At 45.4% G+C, this 17,496-nt stretch overlaps 8 protein-coding genes across 8 annotated transcripts; 4 read left to right on the forward strand and 4 right to left on the reverse strand.

Annotated features, from left to right (window-relative positions):
• Window positions 1-11: 11 nt before the first annotated feature.
• PADG_11851 (uncharacterized protein) lies at window positions 12-610 on the reverse strand (the record flags this gene model as incomplete). The annotated part of the gene is made up of 2 exons (XM_010762265.1): window positions 12-181; window positions 259-610. The coding sequence occupies 2 exons, from the start codon at window positions 608-610 to the stop codon at window positions 12-14; spliced, it is 522 nt and encodes a 173-aa protein (XP_010760567.1).
• Window positions 611-1,192: 582 nt separating this feature from the next.
• Window positions 1,193-2,494, forward strand: PADG_11852 (uncharacterized protein; the record flags this gene model as incomplete). Its single annotated transcript, XM_010762266.1, has 3 exons — window positions 1,193-1,771; window positions 1,937-2,291; window positions 2,388-2,494. The coding sequence occupies 3 exons, from the start codon at window positions 1,193-1,195 to the stop codon at window positions 2,492-2,494; spliced, it is 1,041 nt and encodes a 346-aa protein (XP_010760568.1).
• A 958-nt stretch (window positions 2,495-3,452) lies between these two features.
• PADG_11853 (uncharacterized protein) lies at window positions 3,453-4,677 on the forward strand (the record flags this gene model as incomplete). Its single annotated transcript, XM_010762267.1, has 3 exons — window positions 3,453-3,570; window positions 3,682-3,736; window positions 3,801-4,677. 3 exons carry the CDS (start codon window positions 3,453-3,455, stop codon window positions 4,675-4,677), a joined length of 1,050 nt encoding a protein of 349 aa, XP_010760569.1.
• An 893-nt stretch (window positions 4,678-5,570) lies between these two features.
• On the forward strand, window positions 5,571-5,860 carry PADG_11854 (uncharacterized protein; the record flags this gene model as incomplete). The annotated part of the gene is made up of 2 exons (XM_010762268.1): window positions 5,571-5,713; window positions 5,800-5,860. The coding sequence occupies 2 exons, from the start codon at window positions 5,571-5,573 to the stop codon at window positions 5,858-5,860; spliced, it is 204 nt and encodes a 67-aa protein (XP_010760570.1).
• Window positions 5,861-6,191: 331 nt separating this feature from the next.
• Window positions 6,192-7,286, reverse strand: PADG_04977 (uncharacterized protein; the record flags this gene model as incomplete). Its single annotated transcript, XM_010761918.1, has 3 exons — window positions 6,192-6,917; window positions 7,021-7,180; window positions 7,267-7,286. 3 exons carry the CDS (start codon window positions 7,284-7,286, stop codon window positions 6,192-6,194), a joined length of 906 nt encoding a protein of 301 aa, XP_010760220.1.
• Window positions 7,287-7,633: 347 nt separating this feature from the next.
• Window positions 7,634-8,618, forward strand: PADG_04978 (uncharacterized protein; the record flags this gene model as incomplete). The annotated part of the gene is made up of 3 exons (XM_010762157.1): window positions 7,634-7,744; window positions 7,808-8,437; window positions 8,517-8,618. The coding sequence occupies 3 exons, from the start codon at window positions 7,634-7,636 to the stop codon at window positions 8,616-8,618; spliced, it is 843 nt and encodes a 280-aa protein (XP_010760459.1).
• A 1,305-nt stretch (window positions 8,619-9,923) lies between these two features.
• PADG_04979 (uncharacterized protein) lies at window positions 9,924-12,427 on the reverse strand (the record flags this gene model as incomplete). Its single annotated transcript, XM_010761919.1, has 6 exons — window positions 9,924-10,736; window positions 10,796-10,876; window positions 10,945-11,067; window positions 11,141-11,907; window positions 12,112-12,245; window positions 12,309-12,427. 6 exons carry the CDS (start codon window positions 12,425-12,427, stop codon window positions 9,924-9,926), a joined length of 2,037 nt encoding a protein of 678 aa, XP_010760221.1.
• Window positions 12,428-15,689: 3,262 nt separating this feature from the next.
• Window positions 15,690-17,165, reverse strand: PADG_04980 (uncharacterized protein; the record flags this gene model as incomplete). The annotated part of the gene is made up of 4 exons (XM_010762158.1): window positions 15,690-15,871; window positions 15,936-16,807; window positions 16,872-16,934; window positions 17,008-17,165. The coding sequence occupies 4 exons, from the start codon at window positions 17,163-17,165 to the stop codon at window positions 15,690-15,692; spliced, it is 1,275 nt and encodes a 424-aa protein (XP_010760460.1).
• Window positions 17,166-17,496: the final 331 nt, after the last annotated feature.

Genomic DNA, 17,496 nt, shown 5'->3' on the forward strand with positions numbered 1-17,496 from the left:
CAAAGCAAAGATTAAAGAAGTTTGATGAGGGCGGAGTCGAATCGATTTATACATTTTCTTCGCATGGCAGGCCGGAAGCCCTGGAGGGACATTGATGTGATGTAGAAACCTTGGAGGTGTCCAAAGGTCACAGATGTTTTGGTGTCATTTGACGTCCATGTGTTTTGTTGCCCTTGGCTTCCTATCGGCGAAGTGGCGTAAACCGTCTCCGCCCGGCCCAAGCAGAGAATAACGAGTTAATAGTTGCGAGTAACTAACCAACTACGTAGTTGGGTCTCGTCAGTGGAAACAGAGGTTTTTGCCGTAGAGAAGTCCACTCGCGAATCTCAGCCTTCCAAAGCCTTGAGCCTTTGCGCCTCTTTGTTCCGGCGACAATTTTACTTGGGAAGCTGGTGATGGTCATGTTTGAGATGTCGGAGGTTGGCGCGGAAACTCGGGGCTCCACAACTGCCGATATCGATCTATCGTGGCCCTGCAGCACACCGAGACACCGATCATTCTGCTCAAAATCCTTCTTTTCGAATGGACAGCGGACCGTTGCTCGGTAGGGAAAATGATTGCTGGTTAGGAATTCTCCACGGTCTATTTTCTGTCGTCCTGAATTCCCCATATCAACATTTGTGCCTTAAAACTAGATTGTGGTTGCAAATAACTAGTTAGTTAACAAACTGGTTAACTACTGCTTTTGTCCTACCCTTCGACACTGCGACGTCGAGTTGCGGAGACCTGTCTTTTTGGGGGCAGACAAGGATCTCACAGACAGGGAATCATGGTCATGACATGATAGCTACCGGTGCGGGGTTGGTTGAAGCTATTGAGAGCCTTTGTGGGTCTCTAGAGCATGGAAATGTATGGATGTGAGAATAAGACCCGTGATGCGGCATCTGCTGGCATGGATCTGGAATGGAGCAGGGCCTGAGTTAATTCAACAAGAGCCCCAAGATGAATGACGATAGGCGCCACAAGCTGACTGCCTATTTAACTAACTACCAGAGCGGGCATGCAGATCCGAAACCGCCTCTGTTATTTAGCACGACCTGCTGGTCTCATTCAACACCACGCATGGATTCGCATTGATTCGTTTTGCATATTAGTCTCTTGTTGTATAGCTCTCTAGTAGGTCGGCGCTTCTGGACGTGCGGTTCATATTCTTGCGAGAGCGGTTGAGCCCAATAACCTGACCGACCCGACCATGGCTGCGATTCTTCAATGTATCCAGCCGCTTTATGATGCCTGCTTCTGTCCGGGTATCCCATTTAAGTATCGATGGCGCCTACTCACTCTTGTTCCAATCAACATACTCGCTTATTCTCTAAAATGTCTGCCGTGGATCTTCTCACGTTCCTATACTGTGGTCCGAATCCCCCTGCGTCGAAGTCCGAACCACTCCGGGCGTGCTCTCGTTTTCACACCCGAATTCACCTCTAATTCTTTACGGCCCCTCCATATCCATGTCCACGGGGGTGGATTCATCGGCGGCATTCCGGAGATGGACAATGCCTTTTGTTCACGGATGGTTCAGGAGACCGGTGCCGTTGTCATATCCGTGTCATACAGACTGGCACCCCGATATCCGTTTCCAGCTGCCCACGAGAACGTCCAAGACGCGGCAGCTTATGTTGTGGAGAACGCAGAACGACTCTGGGGAGCCAACCCGAAGCTGTTAACGCTGAGTGGATGTTCCTCTGGCGCAAACCTGGCTTTGGGCATTTCCCAAAGTCTTTCAGATACTGAGCATCCAGTTCAAGGAGCGCTGATGTTTGATAATCCTGTTTGTGCCCTAATTTTTTCTTCTTCCATCATCGGGATTCTGGAAGGACCGATTCTTCAATACGCTCGGTCAACCCTCAGCACATAAATGTTCTTGTCGGTGTGTACTATACATGTGTCTGGTTAAGAAATCTGACCCTCGTCATTTCTTGCCGCATTTTGCCAGGTTGACCTCCGCATCCCTCCATGGGAGAAGCCAAAACCGCCGGGATTCCCGCCATACGACCCCCTGTCCTTCCTGCTCCCTCTTTTCGATGTATACGCTGACTCGGCACAGTCTCGCAGACTTGAAGATCCCCTGTTAAACCCCATTTTAGCGGACATACGCACTCTGCCGCGGAAAATGCTCTTCATCGTTGCTGGCGCGGATATTCTTCTTCACGAAGTGACGAATTTTGTAGAGCGTCTGCAGAGAGAAGCTGAATTACTGAACTCCAAGGAGATTGACATGGCTGATTCCACGGGAAGGTATGAGATTCAAAGCATGGTGTTTGAAGGACAGGTCCATGGCTGGTTAGATCGTAAGTTGTTCTTCCCTCTCATTACTTCCCATGGAATGCTTGTATGCATATGACATCCTTGCGAATCTTTAAGATTGATTTCTCATTGCTTTTAAGTTATGTCTTTTATGATTGATGAAAACATGAGAATCCAGGCGCTCAATGCTGCCTACGATTTTATTCGTCGCATTCATGCGGGGAGTGGATGGCAAAAAGCAAGCTGAATGAATTATATTCCATGCAAAATGCGTGTTGGGACTTTGAAGGTAGAATGTTTCCTCTTGTATGTTTGTACCATAGATTAGAGGTATTAAGGACACTCCCTTTTCTACGTGTGCTTGTTTCTTCTACGACGAGAGTTGAACGGCTGTTGGCAAGTCTGATTAGCGACGGTTGTACCCAAATTGGCTGTGACGATGATCACGAATCCCTATGACAACCCTATTGTTCTCAGGAATTGACAAAGTTGACTTAATTACCCTATCAACATTGGATGCATTATACGATGCTTCAGGCAATTGAGAAACCGCCAGCAGTCCAATGGTGATCGAACACACGGTTGTATTGCAGGCATCACTCTATTTATCTTTATTATGTCACCATGGTTGTGGCGGAATTGTGAAATAAAGCACTCACCGTTTTGCAAATTGATCACCCTTTTCTCTTACGGAAGTCATTTGAGTGCGATTTTATGCATCAACAGCATCAACATGCGCAGCATTATTATTCGGAACTGCGCATAGGCATCTTAATGTTGCCCATTTGGTAATGGGTTTTTCCCTTCACCGGAGCCTTGTTGAGCAAAGGCTGACGAACATCCTGTTTTTCAAAAGCGGATATTCAAAAGCAACCCAATTGATTATCTATGCGGGGTTGGAGCCGAGGCCGTTGAAAAGCCAAAATTATTTCATCGGCTCGGCTTCCCCTGCCATGGACACTTGTCAAAAAGCTAATTTCCCCGCACTCGGAACAGCGGATTCTGGTGGTAACCTTTCTGACCTCCACAACAATTGCTTCTAGTGTCTTAATACCTGGGTTTTTGGAGAATTTGGACTTATGATATTGTCATAAAATAAGGAGATTCCTGCTTACAACTATATTTTAGCGTTTACTGGAACAATTTCTCGTGACTGGCTGACGTGTCAACCTCTGTCGATTGCTATATCTAGATTCCCTTTTCCAATGGGCCGGCTTTGGCAAAAGAGGGAGATGGATGATAGTGCGGAGCGAATTCACGTTTGTTCAATTTGCATGAGGAGATTTAAACGGACGGAACATTGCTTAAGACATGAAAGGTCCCGTATGTATACTAACTTTGCATCTAGTCGTGAATTTCCACAGCTCTCAGCCGTTGTGCTCAGGTGTTCGTGGCTCGATATCATTAACCTACTCTCCCATCTGATTCTTATAGATACTAAGGTGAAGCCATACAATTGCCGCTTTTGCGAACGATCATATGGCCGAAAGTAAGCTATATTTAATTTCTAGTTTTAAGGCGCCGTTTTCGTGAACTCTCTGACCTGTTGGCAGGGACCTTGTGGTACGGCATGAGAAAACTCTACATGAGGAAGATTGGATCAAAGCCCAAATGCCTAGCGAGGAGTCGACTACTGCTAGTGACTCCTTATTGTCAAGGCAAAAACGTCGACTATCCACTGTAAGCTACAGTGACGAATGGAAGAATGCCCTCTCGGCGCAACATATTCCTCATCCCCAAGGAGAGCATGACGTCTTATCCTGCGTTGGAACTCAAACAGCTGCTATACCCAGCTCGCCAGAAAGAAGTGGTTTTGATTGCATGCCATATGGCCCGCAAATAAACTGTAATTTTACACTCCCATTAAAACCTGGAACCGAGGGAACAGCTGAAAGTCCGTGCGAATCTTCCGTCCCTGAGATGGCCATATTGAGCGTACCTCAATTGGCAAATCCATGTTACATCGAAGGAAATTACCTCCAACAATACAACAGCCAAATACCGGAGGAATCTGTTGAACCCTGCGAAGGCCTTAATCAGTACTCTGTTCCAGTTGACCCAAATTTATTTGAGACTGTGAATAGCAAGCCTCAACCGCCATGGCGACCAGATACTCCGAGATGCCTCGAGATTTTGGACATTTGTCCCAGTGTTTATGGCCCATTGCGCTCTTTTGATGTCCCACAGGAAAATGAAGAGGATTGGGAGGAGACCAGGAATAACGGCAAGTGGACTTTCCAGGAATCACAGGTCATAGGTCATCCGTCTGATAGGCATATATTCATTGTACAGAGCCCTTCAAATCTTATTCGGCCACCCATTTCAACTGTGAGACTGGGGGAAGCAGCCCTGTCGATACTCTTCGCGGATCTGCACCTTGGGTTTGAGAATCACAAAACTAATGGTATTATATCCCTCCACTCGCGCTAGCACAATATCTCGATCAATTTTTCTATTATTTCAATACTCTCATCCATATATTCTATGTCCTCACCTTTAATATCAAGACAGCCATCTCCCCCTGTTGATACTTGCCATAGGCTCAATTGGGGCCTCTCAGCTTTCTGACCCGCGACCAATCCCTATCGCTTGGGCGCCATGCGAACGAGTATCTTGAAAAATATCACTCCAAACCACAGACACTGGGCTCTTCATTGTCCAGACCTCTATGGATATCGCAATGCCAGGCTCTTTTTTTTTTTTTTTTTTTTTGGCTGGGAGCATTGCTGGAGGTGCGAAGGCTGCAGCCATGGCCCTTGGAAAGGAAAATTCCCGTTGCTGAACATCGGGCTGGAGTCTCATGGAGGGAGAGAAAGCAATCGCAAATCATGGAAGACATGGATTGATTATTAGTCTTCAAAGCATCTTCTCTGTTCCATGTTTGTGATAATCGGCATTCTTATGGGCTGTTTATGATATTGCATAGTGCATATCGGCAGCCCAGCTAGACGAGGTGGAAACTCCAAGCAGCAGTGCAATACCGGAAGCTCCTGATGAGGAGAGATGGCTTGATCTCATGGATTTTAACAATTCTCCACCCCCCACTGTTGATTCAGGGATATATTAACCCCCTTGCACAGCGAGCTAGGGTTGGTTTCTGATATACCAAATTTCTCGCTTACCACCATTGCGCACTCTCTGTCAGCACACATACCTGGTGTCTCAAGCAATGCGTACGTACCATCACTACGGAATTTTACGAGGAGTCCTACTAACCCAGAATATGAAATATAACCCCCTTTCACCAACCATGCAGATACATTCTTAGCTAGATGCTGCCAGTCGATAACACACCGTTTGATCACGGGGACACCACATCCTAAATGTCGATTTCGCGAATTTGTGCTCTTCAGCAGTTTTATTCTTCTGCGAAGCATGTTGATACGGACTTTCGCGGAACGGTTCTCGCTGGGCGTGTTTCACGGGCTTTTGCAGGTGTGTTTGCAGATGATGGCAATTCAGGAAGGTAAGAAGAAAGAATATATATATTAACAACTCCTTTAATATCTTAAAAGTTGTGTTGTGGGCTGACATAATAACATAGTTATGTAGTGGCATCTCGAATGAGATTTTGAGTTCGGAAATGCCTTCGAGGGCGTTTTCTATCGAATAGATCGAAATTCGATTCTCTGAGATTGAGGGTTGCAATAACCATTAATGTGCACTTGAAAAGACAAAGAAGCAAGGGTAACTCCAGGGAGAAGTCTCTGGGTACAATAATACGTAGTTAATCGTCAGGCATTAATATATACATCAGTCTATCTTTGGGCACGCCCTACCGCACGTGATTTGTGTAGTTATGGTTATCGAGCTGAGCCTTTCATCCGAAGACGAGATTGTATCATCCCAACCCTATCACAGAAACCGAGGATAAACTAGTTATCTAACCATCCCATCTAATCACATTACATAATCCAACCTCCCAGTCTCCCTAGACTAATTAACTAGTTGGACACGCTCACCTCTTGTATGTTGATAGCAAACCGGTCATACGGGAATTCTTCGAGACTTGGTAACAGGTGAGCCCAGCCGTCACCGATCTCCCCCGTCCGTCCAGATCCGCGGCCTCGCCAAGTATCAAGTCCCTCCAGCCCTTCCACCACCTCATGCACCACATCAACATCCTTATGTTCACCCGTTAGGCCAGCTAATACCAGATCCTCTTTCCCTCTATATTCCTCAAGGAGACCAGGGTGCGGAACCCAGACAACTTGCATCCCCCCTCTGCGTCCAGCCTCGACGCCGGGGACGGAATCCTCGAACACAAGACATTCTTTTGGTTTGATTTCGGGCTCTCCGTTGTTGGCAGCGCGTATCTCTGCGTTGATGGTTTCGAGTGCCAGTAGATATATATCTGGCAGCGGCTTTCCTCTCCCCTCACCGATGCGTGGGTTGTCACCTGTGATCAGCCTTGAATTGGGGAATAGGGAGAAGAGATCTGACAAGTGGGCCGTTTTCAACTCGTAGTTTCTGGCCGTCGATGATGTGGCGAGTGCGATGTGCACGGGGGATGAAGTGTTTGCCATTTTCGCAAGGTTTGATAGCAGATTAACTACGCCTGGTAAAGGCTTTGTCGTGGGGAAGTAGATTTGTTGCAGCGCTGTTTGTTTCTCGTGGAATTCCGTCATGGAGACGGGCAATTGAGCCCAGTCATGAAAGATCTTTCCAGACTAGATCGGGGGGTAATTGGAGTCAGTTTGAAAGTTACTTTTATGGGATATGTCTGGCCCTTGAAAGGACCATAGAAAGAAATTCACTCAAGAGAATGGATACCTGGGGAGCTGGACGACCCTGTAACTGCGCCTTAATGGACCAGGGCAAACTTGGCCTGTTGTATTCTTGCAGAATCTTGTTTATCACCAGTGTATAGATGTCTTCGGAATCGATAAGGAGACCGTCCATGTCAAATAGACAAGCCCGGACGGGTGGCGGTCTTCAAAGAGAAAAGTCAGTAAGCTCCAAGATTTTATCTTGACATCTAGGCTAGAAATGTATTTACTTATCGGGGATGCAACGCACCGATTCTGCTCAGAAGCCATGATTTTTCTTTTCTTTTTTTCTTTTTCTTTTTTTTTTTTTTTTTCAAGAAGAAAATTCTTCTCACTAACAGCTATGTTCCATATATACTGCAAATGTCTGTGTTAGTATCCGTAATGAAGACTGATGATAATCTGAAGGTGATGCAGTGGCTAAGTTCATTAAGTTCAGCAGTTGGTTATTTAGGGCGAAGCTGGAGAATATTTGTCAACAAATGAACGAAACTGTTAACTTTAATTTATTTAGTGGATTACATACAAAAGGAACCTTCAATCTCATCCCCAACAACAGATCTTTTGACCTTGTATTCAGCCCAGTTATGTTTCCTATACCTCTTCTTCTGTAAAAAATGTCAAAAAGCAATAAACCAGAATTAGCCACACAAAACGACCCCTCATTTTCCGATAGCGACGAAGGCGAAATATTCCATGATGCCAGATACCCCGCTGAAGAAGAAGCCGTATGGCAGCCAATTATCAATCTAGCTATAACTTGCAGGAAGCTCATATAAATATTATATTAGGACCTTTTAAACAAATCCAACACCCACAAATCCGCCGCAAACGAACTCTTCTCCTCTGCTCGCTATTCGGAGGCCATCACCACATACGACCGAGCCCTCTCGTTCTGCCCCAACTACCTTGATTACGAAATCGCTGTTCTCCGCAGCAACATCTCCGCATGCCATCTGAAACTGGAAGACTGGAAAGGTGCTGTTGATGCTGCTACTGCCAGTATTGAGCGGTTGGATAAAGCCCTTTCGGAACAAACACAACAGGAGACATCATCTGGGGTAAAGAAGCCGGGCAATGGTAAGGATGCGGGTGATGAGGTGGTGGAGCTTCTAGATGGAGATGGGGATGAGGAGTCGGAAGAGGCGCAGTTGAAGAAGCTAAGGGAAGATGACGTGAGAAAGGAAGATATAAAGCGCATATGGGCCAAAGCGCTCATGAGGCGGGCTAGGGCAAAGAAGGAATTGGGAGGCTGGGCGAATTTGCAAGGCGCTGAGGAGGATTACAAAGCTTTGCTTGGGATGGGGAATTTGCCGGCACAGGATGAGAAATTTGTGCGGAAAGCGTTGAGGGAGCTCCCGGACTTGATTAACGTTGCGAGGGAGAAGGAGGTTGGGGAGATGATGGGGAAGCTTAAGGATGTAAGTTATATATATCTGTTTCCTTCTCGTTTCTCTGCCTTGGGGAGGTTATTTTCACATACTGACACTATTCCCTTAGCTTGGGAATGGGATCTTGAAACCCTTTGGTCTATCCACAGATAATTTCAAGTTCGTCAAGGACGACAAATCTGGGGGATATAGCATGTCATTCGAGAAATAATGTTGTTTTTGGTGTTCATTGCATTGGGGCGTTAAACAGGGAGGGTGTAGAAATAGAAATCTTCCATGTAAATAAGCGTACATTTTGGATTCTCTGATATCTAAGTAAATATGCGATTGTATAGTGGGGTCTTCTTCTAGATAGAAACAATTTCTTTTGTTTTGAGAGGCTCGAGTGTATCTTACAACCTTGAGAACACTTCATACTCGTTGCGTCAAAAACTTTTTGCTGATGACCATTGTACAACTTCAGGCTAGATTGACAAGATAGCTAATTAAACGTTTAATAATGGGACAATCAATCCTGATATCCGCACTCCTCCTTCTCTACGGTAAATCGATTTACCGTCGACAGCACACATCAAAAATAACACAAGCTAGCACACATTCCCTCAAGAGAGAGAGATATAGAGAGAGAAATAGCAAAAATTTTGTTGATATTTTGAGTTTTCCTAGTCTCTAGATACATTCTGGTAGTACAAGATGGATATAATAGACAATTTAGGATCCCACCATATCAAAATCGTAAAACAACAGGGGACAGATAAGAGGGTTAAGTATGTTGGAAGCAAAATGCTTAAAAACATGCCAAATGGCAGTAAACAGGGGAGGGAAGAAGGGAAGATGGGGTGAGAAGAGAAGGTTTCCGGAGATGGAGTTAATGAAAACAGCCATGGTTTGCTAGTCGAATAGCATATGCTATGTTAGTCAAAACAGACACACTAAGCCTGCAGCCAGCAACCATGAGAATAGGATATATATAACACAAAATTAAACCAATTTCCAAAGGCATGAGGTTGAGTTGTGTTGGTCCTAATCCTATGTGGCACGATCCATGGAGTCCAAGGGGATAGTGGATGTGAATCTCAAGCTTGATCCTGGCGGAGGCAAAAAATAATTAAAAAGTGCCTGAAACGAGGGCAATGATGGTATAAAAAAGAAATAATTGGTCCCGTGGTTGGCCTCTTCAATGGAAGTTCAGAAGAGCACGATGTTGGATTGATTGTAAAACTCCAACATGCGGGAGAAGAGGGGGAATTCTCTAGCACAGACGAAATCTATGGCAAGAAACAGGAGGAAGGGGCTGAAAAGGAAAGCTAAAAGGGTACAATAAAAAACAGCTGCATAAATAAAACATATGCAAGATCGTAGGGGGGTAACTGTTGGGGGAATGAAGTTGAAAAAACTGTGGATTGAGCTTGTTGCATTGGACAGCTATTGACCTGGGATAGCTACGGTCCTTGGATGGTTGAAAATGTTAAGGAAATCCATGGCGCACAGACAGGACTGTCTGGATGGTTCAAATTCAACGGGCCTTCTTCTGCGGAGACGCCTGGGTATCTGAACAATCATTTTCATCCTGTGAGCGCTTACGGCCATGTCCATAAGACGCCACGGTTTGGGCAATATTTGATGCATGATTGTGTGGTGAGGGAGTTGTGGTGAGATCATAAGACCAGGGATAAGGAGTAGGCACCATCACACGACGGGGGGATGGAAGTGGAGGAGAGTAATACATAGCCTCCTGGAGATGGGCTGCAGTGGGACTATATTGAACGTAGCGATCTGGCTCCATCTGCTCCTGATTAAAAGGATATTCATAGTAAGAAGGGATGTTCCGACCAAGGCCATGCATGGCGTTAGTTGACTGGCTGCGGACAACTCCCGGACCAAAATGGCTACGATGGATATTTCCAACATGCCCAGTGGAGACCGCAGGGGTATTCTGGTAAAATCCGCTGGCGTGGGGCATGTTAGCTAGCTTATGGAGATTCATAAGAGCATTGCTCTGATGGATAGAGTGAACCATATTTCCCTGGGTGGATGGATGTGCAGGACGGGAAAATCCAGTTGGTTGCTGGAGCAGTTGCGAGGCAACATGGGGGCTGCTCAGAGTCATATTTCGCACATTGGTGTTAATGGCCAATGGAGGTGATGTCTCTTTTGCGGCAGACTTTCTCCGAGGAGTACTGAAAGGAGTGCGGAGGCCATCAGCAGCCTGCGAATCGCCCTTTGTCGGGGTTGATTTGGAATTAGATTTGGAATGGCCGAGTGCCTTCTTGCCAGCGGTCATAACCTCTCCCTTACGCTTGTTAAGATTTTTATTGGCCACAACACGCTAGGTGATTGTTAGGGTGGTTTCAAATGTTAATTAAGCCAAGGTACTGTGATACTTACGCTCTTGGAGAAGACGGGGTCGTCAACAAAGGTAAACATGTAGTGTGCATCTAGCAAGTGCTTGCAAATGGTTTTTTGTGTCTGAGAAGATTGTTAGAATGACAGAAGGACGTTGTTATTATTATTATTTCCTAGTGCAAGGGCATTACCAAAAGACAATCTACGATCTTTTCCATTCTCTCCTTGAATGTCGAGATTTGGCTGGTAGCCTTTGCCTTGCCATCATAAATGGCGAGCAGAGGGCCATTGGTCTGGCGGCTAATGCACGCTTCCTGTTATAGACATGCATCAGCATTGTTTCCACGAATATACGATTTATCAACAAACCAAGATGTTCCAGCAAACTATCTCCATTCTAATCGGACTGTGCTTCTGCTCGCGGAATGGACGGATCATTCCTTCGTTATCTTCCGCATGCTTTGTGCTCTTCATTGCGTCCAGCAGATTGGAGACGATCTCAAGTTTCTCCTCCTTAGTCTTGGGAATAGTAGGGTCATGGTCAACTTGGACTTCAAACGCGCGCCACGAGTTGGCTTCACGAGTAGATGAGAACTTGAGCTTAGGCTCGGATTTGCCCTGGCGTATGGGGTTTGGGGGAGTTGCAATTCCCATTTCCCCCTGAAGATGGTGGGTAGTGATCTCAGTGACACCTGCGTTGATCGAGTAGGGTTCGTTCGGAATAGGAGATGGATAAGAAGGTTGATGATGGGGATAATCATCACCAATTCTAATATCTGAAGACTCTGCGGTAGTCGCTGTGCGCGAGTGCATATTTATACCCTGACGCATTTTGAGATTGGTATATTCAACCGCGAGTTTGGGTTCGAAGGATTCCAAGTTCACTGGATTAACTGCGTGGGACTGGTGGTTTTCTTTGTGATAGCCTGTGCTATTAATGTTTTCAGGTGCTGTGATAGCGGTGCTACCAACCACAGAGTGAGCAGAAATTTCCAAGGTCGCAGTAGGGAACTCAGCGGAATGTTCAAGTGCAGTGGTATGCTCAGCAAATTCGCTGAGGGCCATGTTGTTGAACTGTGGGTTGGATGTCTTAACAGGAGCAGTTCTAGCACAGCCGTCGTCTGCCTGTGTGAAAGCGATTAAACTGAAGATATCTGTGATGTCGAATGAGCAGCTGTTTGGAATTTTGGCAGAAAAGTGGAAGAGAAGCCAAAACGAAGAAATAAACTGGGGGTCTGGTTTGCCTTATTTTTTGTAAAACCCAGCCCCTGCATTTGAAAAGGGGGTGGTTGGGTGGGAAACAGAGGAGTTGGGACGGGGAGGGTTGTTAGGGGGATAATCGAGGAAGAAATCGTTACCTTCGGTTGACATGTCTTCATCAACTAGCATGGAAGCCGGGTTTTCCAAAGGCTGAAGATCGAAATCCGCAAGCTGGACGTCAGCAGTCTCAACCAAATGAAACTGCTCCTGACCATTCGCATTCAAGTGCCATCTAAAGCATATTATTAGTTTAATTGCGCATCCAAATCCAAGTAAAAGGAGAAAAAAATCTTACGTTGCTTCATCGACAAAGGAATACTGAGGCTGAGTCTGAGCGACCAAGCTATCAAGAAGACTCGCAAAGGTCGGCTTGCCTTCGGGAATCGGTGGAACATATGTATTTGGTGGTTCCATATTTGGATCGCTGGCAGGACGAATATATTAGAAGTCGGGAACAACGCAAAGCTTTTGCAAATTTCAAACTGAGATCAGGCTACTGATGCAAAACCAGATACACTGGGAAGAAGGGGAATAACGCTAGATCTGCTCTCAGCCACGATCTAGCACTTAACCAGAGTGGGAAGAGAGAGAAACAGCGAAAGAAAAGAAGTCACTAAATGTCAAACCTACATTCGTAAGAGAGATATATTCCCTAATATTGCTCGTAACTGCAATTTCTGAGCTCTGAGAGGTAAGTACAGGTCTTGGGTGGTTTCTTAGAAAACTCGTAGTCTCTTCGCTTTGGGATTTGCATAAGATATGACCAGAACTCAACGGAGAGCGGAGAAGATTCCGTATAGGAGGAGTTTGCCAGCTAGGACAGCTGTAGAGCGATTGACAGGGGTTTGAAGTAGAAAAACGATCTGGATGAGCTGAAAACAACGGCAAGAACAGAAAAAGACGTTAAGTTCAATTGACTCGTGCTGTCTGTTGTCTTTCTGGCTATCAAAAAGGATGTCTGCTAATTGAAAGCTTGAGAATGGGGTTGTGCTGTCAAGTGCGGGAAGGGGGGGTAGGAGTGTGGGATACGGGAAATCGATGGTGTAAAGAAGATAGAAGAAGGGGAAGAAAAGATTTGGAGGAATAAGAAAAGGGGAAATGGCAGAGAGGGAGAAAGGGAGAAAGGAAAAAGAAGGGGGCTTGCAAGAGGAGAAATAGGGTGCTCGTCATTCTGGGCTTCATTTTCACATATATTCGAGTGGTTGGGTGTAATTCACTGCGAAAGCAGAACCCAGCCACCATTTTGTAGAAATCAGGAGGTGTGAAGTATATGGGAGGGATTCAGGGCGGTGGCAGAGAAAAATCAAAAAAAAAAGTCCATGTCGACTTCTATTCAGCGACAGCCCGGCTGACAGCTCTCTCAAGGCAGCAACCCATTGTGTAGGAGAGCATGAATAGAAGCAGAATGGAAGCTATTGATCCATTTGTCAATCAATCTCGAAATACAGAAACCATTGTGGCGTCAATAGGGGTAAACGGGGTTTAATAGAGGTTTAAGGTGATTAAGGACACAGAAGAATCTCCCGATTTACCGGTAAGTTCCATCGTTGAGAGCCCCCTTTGCCTGTTGGTCTAGCAGATATTAGAGCCAGTATTATATCTACTCGCAGCAAGAAGAGACTCCTTGCAAACGAGAGTGCCATGGCGTAGAAACACCACAAATCCAAACGCGGGAATATCCACTGCACAGGTTTACCGACCCAGAACCGAATACCCCAGCATTTTTTGCCTGGTGGGCAAAACACCCCAATTCCATTCATTGAAATAGATTATGAGTGTAGAAATGATTCATAATACCGTGTATCTGTAGGTTACAAAGATTAGCCGATTCCACCCTTCGACAACTCTTTTCGAGGCGATGAACCTCGTGCAAATGAGCCCATGCGTTCGGCTGAGGTCAAGAGAGGTTGTGTTCCCCTGCCCTCCCTCCCCTCTCGATGTCAGTCTCGCACTACGGAACGACTTGCCGCGAAATCGAGCTGAGAGGGTATAGCGCAGGATCTGGGGAAATTTGGAGGTTCTCATTGCCATGATGGGAGCCATGAGATAGAGGTCAGCTTACACTACCATCCCACATTAATGCATAAGGAGCTAACGATGGTGGTGCAGAGATAGAAAGAAAAGGAGCTTAATCTGCTTCACTTTAGTCGAAAGCAAACCAAAATGGAGGAGGACAACTGCAACTGTTCTCCCACTTAGAGGGTAGGTAGACGATGCAACACATCGGAGTAGAGATGAGGGATGGAGATACACCAAGGATTGAGGGCAAGGAAATAAGATTTCAAGAGATCAAGATATCCAAGGAGTCATAGATGACCACAATGAAGGTAAATGAGATGCTGAAGAAGTCCTGAGAGGATGATCAAAGACAGGTTGATATCTGATTGCACAAATCAAAATGAAGATCCGGAGGAGAGAAGAAATGTTCGCTTAGGAGAATAATCTTCCTATAGTGGAAGCTTAAAATAACAAAAAATGTTTAATATTTTCTAGCTGAGGTTTGATAGATATTAACGTCCTGAGTTCTAAAGAAGAGAAAGGCAAAGATGAGTGATCTGGCATGGAGTTAACTGCATCATCTTGTGGCTGTTCAATTTGGGTATAGCCGCAGAAGGAGGACTGGGACGCTATCATAGTATATGACAAACATTAAAGTCTTCATAATGCAAAATATGAAGAAACTGGGAGACCAGCGAAAAGGAAAAATATTGGGGTATTCCGACATTAGATTTAGGTAGTGAGGTGATGAAATCTACACGAGACGTCAAATTAAGCTACTGGGGAAGCGCGGCTGCATCTTAACTTTACCGGCGTTTAATTGACCGATTCAATTAAGCTCATCCTGCAGGAAACTTGGAAGCTTGGCTTGCATTGCCAAGACCTTGGCATATTCTTCCCACAACACAGCCGAAGACCTGGATTAATATCCATCGTGAAGAGACAATGATGACATCATTGCGGGAAAAATAATGTGCGTATAAGTGAGGTGAGCACATAGAGCAATACTTCGTAGTTCCTTTTAATTCCCACGCTTTCTACAATCAGCGTTGTCCTAGATTTGTTGAAGCCGGATTTGGTTTTAACGCCCAGACCCTACAATTGGAGGATCTTGACTGTCGCCCACTGAACATTCAGATGTCTTAGACGAGATAAGCCAGCACCACGGTTTCTGCCAATATTCTGTTGCTTAATGTTTTCCCTTCTTCGCTTGTCCTTTGTTTAGACAACGATAAAACTTAGAACGTCCATCGACGATGCGATTGTCCAGTTGTTGAAGCCCTTGCCTCTTCAGAACGTGAGTTTGGAAATCTCCAGTCATGAAACTTAAGTTCAGAAGGTGGAAAAGAAGGAAGTTTAAATGCCTCAGGTATGGGGATAAAGTGGTATGATCCCTGAAATGGACATCAATATGGCTGCACTACTTTTGCTTAGAGAGAGAGAGAGAGAGAGAGAGAGAGAGAATGTCTGAGGAGACACAATCGAGTTGCCGCTGGCAACAAGTAGATAGCTCAGAGGAATTTGCAAGGACAGGTAACGCGTGGGCTAGTAATGGGGCGTTGAGCCTCAGGCTAAAAGGGGAACTTGGAGTTTTCCATTTTGGGGAGACGGAAGTGTTTCCTCACCCCTTAAGATCCGAAACGGTGTATTCATATCAGTAGTACTAGACTTCAACACATTATAGCGCCCATATTTTCAGGCGGTTGTCAATATTGTCCTTAATGAGTCGGTCGTGATAATGTTCTGTATCAGTGCTGGGTTCCGAAATTTCAACTTCATCCAGCGTTTGATACTTCTTTTGCCCCGAGCAGGTTGCCAGAACACTACCCATAGGATGAAACACGGCACTAGTGACAGGATCTTGTCCATTTCATCAGTCTTATCAGCATCACCCGGTCTAAGAATCCATCTTGTGGAAACTTACCATCGTGAACTTTTATTTCCCATTCCGGTAGCCTGCCTTCTCCACCTACGTTTGAGGGATCAATCCACACCCTTACAACTCCATCAGTCCCTCCGGCCCAAATTCCTGTAGAGTTACTATCACCTCCTGGGACAATATCTGCTTTAAGCCTCTGATTTGTTATCCCAACTCTCCCCTCTAGCCACCCAACCAACTGGCCAGTCACTCGAATGTCGTACACAAGGATCCCACTACTTTTCCGCTCAACAACAAATAGATATCGACCGCATGGGCTCCAAAGCACCTGCGTAATACCCCTACCACCAATGCGAGCATCTGCATTCGTGCCTGCAATACTAAACGTGGCAATGGTATCGCCACTCCCGTTAGATGCGTATAAGCCAATATACCTAGTGAAAGTCCCAGCTGCCAGAATTCCGTCGCCAGCTGGACTTATCGCCATTGTTGAAACAATCCCCTTCATGCCAACACCGCCACCAACGATCTTCTTCCGTTTGCTCGGGATAGTTAAAAGTCTCGACACGGGACCATCTTTACCGGAACGAGACACGTCGAAGAGACATATTAAGCTGTCTGATCCGGTCAAGAAATGAGTTCCGTTAAGGCTGTGTGGGTAGAGAATAGAATGGGGTGCAATGAAGACCTCTGTTGTGGGAGATATAAGACTATATGAAGCCAAGAATCCTGGGTGAAACGCTGAATTCAATCGGATCGGGTGGTCTCTCACAGAAGAGAGTAGAAGGGTTGATGATGGGTCTTGTAATGTGTAGAAAGGATAGATAGCTGTGGCGTAGATGGGCTCTGAGGACGGAATTGTATGATATGGTTCCAGTTCATGCGGTGCCTTCCTATCCTCGAGTACATCTGCTGGTCTGTATATATTAGCACTATCGTTACAATTCCTCGTGGACCAGCTAAGAAAAGAAATGCACATACAGCACAAAGGTTCTAATGCTGTTATCAGCGGAATTTGTAATTATGCTGGTTCCATCCGCTGACCTGTTAATCAAATCTTTAGCTTCTGTGGTTCTATCAAAACGCAAAGGAATGTATCAGGGGTCCAACAACTTACCAACAAGCTTCTTTGATATAGTTGGATATGACCTGGTGTCCTTTGGTAACCGTCTGTTTCTCATTTGACGACATTTCAGAGGTTGAGAGACCGTAGTTCCGAGTTGAGGCCACGCATGTCAATGCGCAATGTGCATCAGATTGGTCTGGAGAGTACATATTCTTTTGCCAATATTTATGAAGATAGATGACGGTACTTTTTCGTTAATGACGCATAAACGGCAGATATTCAAACCAAGGACCTAATCATAAGTTACATTCAAAAAACAGGACGAGAATAGATTTATGCTGAGCTTCATGGTAATCCTTTCCATCGGTTATTTACAGAGAGTTCGAAGGTACGCATCGACTCCTGGCCAAAATAAGTAGTTACCAATAAAGATCATATTGCTATCCCTTAAAGTCATCAAATGAACGCAACTATAGAGTCGTTATTATAGATTGTTAAACATCTGATGTTGATGCTCTCAAGTAGTTAAATAGTTAACTA

Source organism: Paracoccidioides brasiliensis (genome assembly GCF_000150735.1).
Source record: "Paracoccidioides brasiliensis Pb18 unplaced genomic scaffold supercont2.5, whole genome shotgun sequence".
Taxonomy (NCBI): Eukaryota; Fungi; Ascomycota; class Eurotiomycetes; order Onygenales; family Ajellomycetaceae; genus Paracoccidioides; species Paracoccidioides brasiliensis.